The sequence below is a fragment of the Mesoplodon mirus genome, assembly GCF_964341445.2.
Source record: "Mesoplodon mirus genome assembly, chromosome: 4".
In the NCBI taxonomy this organism is placed as follows: Eukaryota; Metazoa; Chordata; class Mammalia; order Artiodactyla; family Ziphiidae; genus Mesoplodon; species Mesoplodon mirus.
In genome coordinates, this window is record NC_138979.1 from 162,885,835 (window position 1) to 162,894,461 (window position 8,627).

The following is an 8,627-nucleotide window of genomic DNA, read 5'->3' on the forward strand; positions in this document are numbered from 1 at the left end:
CTCCACTGCCGGCTCCCAGCTCTGTGACACGTTTGCTTTAAATGTGCAATAACAGTGATTTTTGCCACATCTAGGAGGCAAAGCACCGCGGTTTTGTCCTGTTTCCCCCACCCCACTTGCATTAAGTCACAGCTGCACTGGGTATCAGCATATACTCAGGGCCACAAGGAAAGGCACCAAAAAAGCATTCCTGACAATGCTATTTGCAGCTGGGGTGCGCATCAGGGGAAAACAGAGATGCTGAAGAGTAAACAGAAATCGCTTAGTCAGCAACTGTCCTGCCCCGGAGAGGTGAGTGTAAATAGTCTGGTACTGAAGGGGAGGGGCAGTCAGCCAGCACAGGGCCTTCTACAGATGCCACCTCGGAGGGCTTTCAAAGGCACCAGCATTTGTGTTCTATGTTGGAAGTAGGGAGGGTGTCCCCCATGTTGGAGCTGTATGGTCTTAGCTCTAGAAAAACACACTTGCTGACTCGGGGCAGAATTAATATCAATTGAATTTATTACAAGTTACTAAGCTCCAAGGCACATTACAGTGTTCTGTTAACTACAGAAATGTATAAAGGACAAACAGAGCAGATTCTCCATGTCTAGCATTTCGCTCTACTGTTCAAAAGCATCCGTGCATCAATAAAGCAAAAACAAAACAACACGTGAAGATCCAACACATTCAGGTCAGTAGAAACAAACCAAAACATTTTCCCTCACAAACTTGCAACAGAAAACACCCACCCCCCCAACACCCCCCTTACCATTTTGCAAAGGAAACAGAAAAACAAAACAAAACAGAACAAAATAAAGTGAAGACTTCAACACTTGGGGCTGTTCAGAAACGAAGCTCTCACCATTTTATAGCATCATTTTTTTTTTAGGCAGCAACACTGGCCTTGGCAAAAAAAGTCATTTTCTTTTGTGTGTGTTTTTCTTCCTTTCAGTGAGTGCATAACATTTACAAAAATACACACCAGCAGCAGTCGTTGCTAAAGGCTATTAATTCTGTACCTAGGCAAACACTCTGCCACCAATAAATGCTAACGAGTATGATGCAAATGACCGAACCAATATTATACTGCTTAACACAAACCAGCTTATCCTTCAAATGAAGAAGTTACATACCTTTGTTTCAAAATATAGAAACATACGACGAAAATAATGTCTATACATAAGACTAACTTTTTGCAGTTTGTTATATTCACAATTCTACATCTTGGGAGTGAGGGAAGAGAGGGTCGATGTGGGTGGGGGAGGGGCCCTCTGGACGGGAGAGGAGCTGGTCTGGGGCTAAGGAAGTGGCTGTCTTGTGGTTCAAGGGTCTCTCTCCTTTTTCACTTTAACATCCCCAGCTAAGATCGTCGCGATTTCGCCCTGCATGAAGGCCCAAGGTACATTCGACCCAACCAGCGGGCATTTCTCTCCGCTGGGGCAGTACACCTCGCCGGTCGCCCCCTGGGCCTTGATACTCTCTCTAGAGCAAGGGAAGCAGAATTTGTGGCTGGGAACGGAGGGGCACTGAACGAAATGCGTGTCCTCCAAACGTTCGTGGCAAATGGTACAGCAAAGGGGCCCGCTGTTGGCCATAGGGGAATCCGGAATGTTTTGGGGATGCACTTGGTCCATGCCCGGGTGGGTGCTAGGCGGCGGGGGCGCCACCTGTAAATTCAGGTCCCCGTTCCGTGATGCCAAGCGGCGCTGCCCGGGTACGGAGGCCGGCGACACTGGGCTGCTGCTGTTGCGCCGTGCGGACGCAGTGGTGGAGTGCACAGAACTGCCATCCTTAGGCGAGTGCGCCGTGCCCAGTGTGTCTGCCACCGACATGAGGGCGGCCATGGGCGACGGACCGTTCTGAGGGGCTGACTCGGGCGGGGTGGTCCGGTTGGAATGGGGTCCCAGGGGTGGGGGCGGCGGAGGCGGACCCCCTGCCGCATGCCCCGGCGCCGCAAAGCCCCCAGCCGACATGGTGAGCTTTAGTGCCTCGCTCTGGTTCGCCATCCACTGCTGCCTCTGCTGCTCCTCGCCCAGCTTCAGCGCGCCCTCGGCGGAGTCCGGGGGCTCGGGGGACGCCTTCCTCTTGCGCAGGCTGGCAGCTGCGCCCCGGCCCGAGGGGGCGGCGGGCGGCAGGGCCCCGGTCCCCGGGGGCGCGCTGGGGGCGCGGCTTAGACTCACCAGAGCCGTGGGCAGCATGGGGCAGCTGGCGTCCAGGTAGGGCTGGGGCAGCATGTCGGCGCCGGGCACGCCCTCCTTGAAGAAGCGCACGGCCTCGGGCAGCAGGTCTCCAAGAAGGCGCCAGTCCCCGGAGCCGTGTTTCTTCTCATACTCCAGATACTTGAAGCCGGAGGAGAGACCCCGACCAAAGTCCTTCATACAGTCCTGGTACATCTGCTTAGCCACACCAGATGCGCTGGAATACACGTTACCCGAGCCCGTGGGATACTCAATGAACAGCTTCAACTCGTAGTCCATACCAGGTTTGGAGACGGCGTCGAAGGCGAAGACGCGGCCCAGCAGCGAGTGGTCCTTCTTAAAACGCACCTCGTAGGGCGTGCAGCCGGCCAGCGTGAGCAGCGTGTCGCGGACCATCTTGGGCTTGTTGGCCCACTCCTCCGCGCGGTTGCGCAGGCTCTCGCTCAGCTCAGCCAGGGCCTCGGCGTTACGCTGCTTCTCCTTCAGCTCGCGCTCCTGGTCAGTGCTCGACACGGAGCCGGGCCTTTTGCCACCAGCACCCCCGCCCACCTCGGCCACCGACGACGAGGTCGAGGATGACGCGGAAGACGACGCGGCCGATACGCCTGGGCCGCCCCCGAGACAAGCTGGGCCCCCGGGGGCCCCGGGGGGCGCGGGCGTCGGGGGCCCACGGCTGCCCAGACCATGAGGCGGCGGTGGGGGCAGCACGGGGGCGCTGGCCGGGCCGTTAAGCAGCGTCTGCGGCAGCAGGTTAGGGGGCACGGTAAGCTGGGGGCCTCCGCCACCCCCCGGGTTGGGCAGCCCTGTCACTAGTCCACCATGCGTCCCGCGCCGAGACGCCACCGACGCCGCCGCTGAAGACGAGTTGGGGCTCTGGCGGTTCAGCTCCGGGGGTCCCTCCTCCGGTGTGGGCTTGGGGAAGCCGTTGGGGCCCCCCAGGCCGTTGGGCAGCCGCGCGGAGTGGCTGCTGCTTCCCAGGCTCACCGGTGGTGGAGGGTATTCGAAACGGCTGCGCTGTTCCACCGCGGCGGCGGCGGCGGCGGCGGCGGCAGCGGCTGCGCTCAGGCCATAGCGCTCCAGGCCGGACGGGGCCGCCAGCACCGCAGGCTTGCTGGAACCATCGACGTGGTTGAGCTGTTGTTGCTGCTGTTGCTGCTGTTGTGCGGCGGCCGCTGCCGCCGCCGCCGCCGCCGCCTCCTTAGCCGACAGGGCCACCGTCTTGACCCCGACGGGCGGCGGCGGCCCGGGGGAGCGGCCGTCCTGGAAGCAGCCGTGCGCCCGCTTCAGCTGACGCGCGGTCTCGATCACAAACTCGATGCGATCCGCGCCCTCGTAGTTGACGCAACCGCGGCATACGGGTTCCGAGAAGTCCCAGATCATGGCCCAGGGCATGCGGGGCAGGTCGCACAGGTAGCAAGATTGTCTCCGGGACGAGGACACCTGCGCCGCCGACATGATGCCGGCCCTCGGGAAGGTAGGCCCCCGCCCCGGCTGTCTCCGCGGCGCTTTCTCCTCCCGGAGGGCTGGCCGGCTGGGGAGGGAGTACGGCTGCGGGGGAAGGAGGGGGGGCGAGAAAGTTCTGCCCCAGGGGCTGGAGGGAGCGCGAGTCTCCACCGCCCGCGCAGCGCCTCGCTGCGGGGGCTCCACCGCCCGGGCAGCGGACGAGTTCAGCCCTCTCCTCGCCCCCACCTCCTACTGCGGCTGTTTCGTCGGGAGGGGAGCTCAGGCGCCTTCTTCCTGGTGTCGCAGACCCGGGCTGGAAGCTCCGGGCCCGGGGGGAGGGGGCGAGGGTGCCGGGTGCTGGCCGCCGTTGGTTCTTGGCCCCCTCCCCGGAGTGGCTGGTGCCTGGAAGCTCGAAAGGGGTTGTCTCTTCCCCTCTCCTGGGAGGGACCCCCTACGACCTGCGTCCTCTCCCCGCCAGGCTCTCTGGGACGAAGGCTAGAGGGTTCAGTGCCACCCGGTGCCCGAGTCCAATCTTGCTGAAGTCGCTGCTTCCCCGGAGGACCGGGGGAGGGGTTGGCAGCCGAGAGAGGAGCTTCTCCCCTCGCAGCGTCGGCCGTTCCGCTGGCGGCAGCTGGGTTTGCACGGCCGGAGGGAGCCGCCGCGGCCACTGCTTCCAGGACGCACGAGAGCAGAGGAGAGGAGCGCACGCACGCAGGCTCCCGCCGCCCCCAGGCCTGGCGGGCGCCCGGGCCCCCGCGGCTGGCGGCGCTCACGTTGGCTGCAGGGCGCTCGCGCGGCGCCTCGACCCGGGTCGCATCCCTTCCCGCTCGCACTCGCCCGGAATGTGGGGTTGTGATTGTTACTCTACGTTCCGGAGGCGCGGCTCGGCGCTCCCGCTCGCGCTGCGGCTCGCGCTGTCCCGGGCTCGGCCGCGCGGGATGCCGCCCAGGCGGAGCGCTGACGTCACCGCCATGCTCTGCACCAGTTCTCCCCCCTCCCCTTTACACTTCCTCTGTGGAGCCCACTTGTTGCTCGGGAAAAGCGCATGCGCGGCCGGGCGCCCAGATTCCTCCCAGTCGGCCCCTCCTCCGCGCCTCCGCCCTCCCCTCCCCCCTCGCTGTGTGTGTACAACAGCTGAGGCCCAGCGAGCTAATGCTGGAAGACCAGGGTTGGGGGTGGAAATTAAACAGACTATGACCTTTCCTTTCTCCGCCCGGCTTTCCCAAGTTAAAACGCGTCTGAAAACCACAAGCGTCGTTTCCGATCCCGCTCCCCGCCCCACTCCGAGCAGTGAATTTAAATGTCCTGTTTCAAGATTTTTCTCTGTGAATTTCATAAGGGTATTACCCATTCCATCTGCAATCAAACCTCCCCCCCCCACCCGGTATGAACGTCACATTCATTGCTACCACTGATGCCGAAGCACCTGCAAAATTAGCTGTTTTCCAGTCTTTCAGAAACTGCCTTTTCGCTTTGTTTTTGTGCCCTGGTCTAGGAACCTGAGCTTCAGCGACGGAACTAAATGAATTCAGGGTGAGATACCCCTCCCCCAAGCCGTACTCTAAAAATTTTGGCTGAATGTCTAAAGAAGCTACGAGCACCCGGAGGCCTTTAAGGAAAACAGTCTACTGGCTGCGCACAGCTGCATTTTGGGGGCAGGGAGGGGGAGGTGCTGGAGAGACCAAACAGGTGAGTGGTTTCTTCGGGATTGATAAAAGAAGGTGGGGGCAGCATTTAATAATGTTGATATATCTTTGTAAAGCACAGCCACAGTTTTCAAAGTTCTTTCTTGTGTGCTGTGATTTCATTCCATAGTGCCCCAGAAGGCTGAGCAAGGCCCTGCTTTCTTTTCCGTTACACCTCTCGTCATTAGTGTTTATTGCAGAACAGATATGTTGGTCAAAGGGCTAGTTGGGGCATTTCAACTGATTCTTCCAAGTATTGGGCCTGCTTTTTTTTTTTTTTCCATGAAGATTGAGATAATCCTGGGCGAGGCTGGAGAGGGGTGGCAGTATAATGGAATTTCAGGTTCTGGAGTCTGGCACACTAGGTTGGAATTTCCTCTCCGTCACTTACTGGCTTTGTGACCTTGAGCTAGTTACTTACCCTAACATAACGTCTGTTTTCCACCTGTAAAATGGGATCAGAGCTCCCAACTTATTAGGACTGTTTGAGATTTCATTTTGTTTCTTGTTGTAACAGGAGGCAACTCACTGAGACTTGCTGTGGGCCAGGCACTGCTAGGTGGTTTACTTGCATCATCATTAAACTCAGTATTATCTACAAGGTAGATTCTATTATTAACTCTAATTTACAAGCTCAGAAAACAAGGAGGTTAAATAACTTGCCCAGGGTCACACAGCCATTAGAGACAGAACTGGGATCTGAATCCAGTAAGTCTGCTTTGAATGGTGCCTTGACAAGCTTAAGTTCTCAGAGGTGGTTTGGGGTGCTCAAGTTTTCCATCAGCGCCCCCCCATGTGTTACAATACATACAATCTCACGTAAAGTGCTATGCAATTACATCTTCATAACCAACCCCCATGCTCCCCTTCCAAATAGATTGTGCCAGTGAATTTTTCCATATACAGAAGTTGTGGATCTGCCACTGCCACAGACTGTAGCATAAATATGCCATACAGTGTGTAGAACACAGTGTCAGGTTCACAGGAAGCCATCGGTAAGGGTTGGTTATTATTAGTGTTGATATTAATGTTGATATTATTGCTGGTTAACGTGTGGAAGTACTTTGCAAATTGCATAGAATGTAAGGATCCCTACTCATCACTCCTATTACTACTAATTATAATAAAGTTCAGTTGAGGCAACAAGAAGTATTTGTTTGATTTATTTATTTAGTTGCACCGGTTCTATATTTGCAGCAGGCGGGCACCATAGTTGTGGCATGCAAGCTCCCAGTTGCAGCATGCATGTGGGATCTAGTTCCCAGACCGGGGATCGAACCCAGGCCCCCTGCATTAGGAGTGTGGAGTCTTCGCCACTGCACCACCAGGGAAGTAAGTCCCAAGAAGTATTTATTTTTATTTTGACACTTGACCTTCAGAACCTGTTTCCCGCATCCAGCCCTCCCCAGCACCCCTATTTCCCACTCATTCTGGGGCCCTAGGTGCAAAAGAAGGTGAGTTTTTAAGGATAGGGAGAAAGGGGGAAGGAAGAGCCCTAGGGAGCCCCTCTTTCATCTCAAAGCAGCCAGATTTCAGTTTTTGCAAAACAGTGAGCTCACTGTGCACTCCCCAACAATAATAAACTTTATCTGGCCGGCTGGCTCCCGGCAGTGATTCCTCTGTAAAGAGCTGCTGGGAGCATTGCCTCACCCTCCCAGACTTCAACCCTCCCCACACCACAGCTACCCTGGAGTGAGTCAAAACATAGGGCTAGGAAATAGAGTGACATTCCCACCAGCCTGGGGCTTGAGGCTGCTTAGCTTTGGCTTGGCTGGTTAATGTTTCTTTATATTAATATTTATTCAGTCTGTCCCTTTATTAAACCAGAAATACTGAAGAAAGCAACTTAGCCCCAGCCCTCTAGCCAGGCTGCTAGAGAAAGCAAGTCGGATTCTGTGTCATAGTGTTATATTTGGTATGCACACACATATGTCTCCATCTCCTTGTCTGTCTCTTGTCTTTGCTGTTACTAAAGGAGATATACACACACACACACACACACACACATACATGCTGGGTGTCTTCAGACACACAGAGTTAGAAATAAACATGCATTTAAACAAACTTCCATTACAGTCTCATAATCCTTTAATTTAAAAGGCATAGCTCTCTGGATATCCTTCCCCCTCAAAGAATCACCATCACTTGTGGTGATAAATTTCTTCTTAACTGCTTGTCTGAGGTGGCCCCGTTTGGGGATGTGTCAGGGATTGTGAGAGGCAAGAACACCAATATTTGGGAGATAAATTTCCCTTGGAGAATTCCATGTGACAATACTGCGTCCACAGTGGGAAGTAACTGAGCAAGGTGGGGGGGAGGGGGGCTTCAACCTAAGACACCAGGTGGAGAGACCCACAGATGGGACTGAACGCTGGCTGTGGGGTCTGGAGACTGGCAGAGTCAGGAATCAATCTGGCGCAGGGGGAATGCCTTCAATCTTCCCGAAGTTCCTTCCAACAGTTGCTCTCTCCACCCCCCCACTCAGCTTGCCATCTGAGCTGGCATTCTCGGAGGACCCAGCTTTAAACTGGAGCAAAAGGTCAGCTCTCCACTTGGCCTTTCCGGAGGCCACAGCCCAGCGTTAGGGGTGAGTAGGTTGCAGCGGGCCCACGCACCTCGAAGTTCCCTGCAGTCTCCCTCCTGTCCTCCCCACCCCCGCCTGCCCCCGCCGGTTTGTGGCAGAGATGGGGGGGGGGATCTGCCCTGGCATCCTGCAGCCAGCTGGCTCGGCCTTCGAGGAGGCCAGGCTTGAACCTCGCGTCACCCCACTGCAACGTGTGAGCCAAGCTCTCAGGCAGGAGAAAGGCCTTTTTTGGTAACGCTCAAGCCCGCAGTAAGCAGGACCCGGTTCTTCGGCCCGCTAGAGACGCCTCGAAGTAGATGAAAACAAACGTGTGGGCTGGGCCCTCCTCTGGCCTCTCCCAGGGCCCCCATCCCCACGCCAGGAACCCCCCGGGCGCTGTGGGCGCGGAGGAATCAAGTCAGCACTGTGATTTACACATTTACTCCCAGGCCGCTTCCGTGGCGGAAGTATTTGCCTTTTCCTAAAGGATTAATTCTGGTATTAAAAAAAAAAGGATTAATTTAGGCCAGGGCATACGGTTACGCAAGAGCCACTAGATCGTGAAATCCCAGGAACAACGTGATTCGCTAAGAACCCCCGGGGAGGGGAGGCTGAGCCGCCCGCCAGGACCTGCCCAGCCTGGGGCGCGCGGGCAGCCGGGCGCTCCGTGCAAAACTGGGTGGAAGGGAAAGGAGGACGTAGCGGTTGGTGCTGGCACAGCGGCCGCTGCGAGCGATCAGATCTCCGACTGCTTTC

General features: G+C 56.6%; 1 protein-coding gene across 1 annotated transcript; it reads right to left on the bottom strand.

The window, feature by feature from the left end:
- Positions 1-478: 478 nt before the first annotated feature.
- Positions 479-3,636, bottom strand: IRF2BPL (interferon regulatory factor 2 binding protein like). Its single transcript, XM_082617563.1, has one exon. It carries the CDS (start codon positions 3,633-3,635, stop codon positions 1,305-1,307), a length of 2,331 nt encoding a protein of 776 aa, XP_082473689.1. The 5' UTR covers position 3,636; the 3' UTR covers positions 479-1,304.
- Between the last annotated feature and the right edge of the window lie 4,991 nt (positions 3,637-8,627).

Coding starts and splice junctions, on each gene's coding strand:
- IRF2BPL (XM_082617563.1), bottom strand. CDS start 3,635: ATGTCGGCGGCGCAGGTGTCCTCGTCCCGGAGACAATCTTGCTACCTG.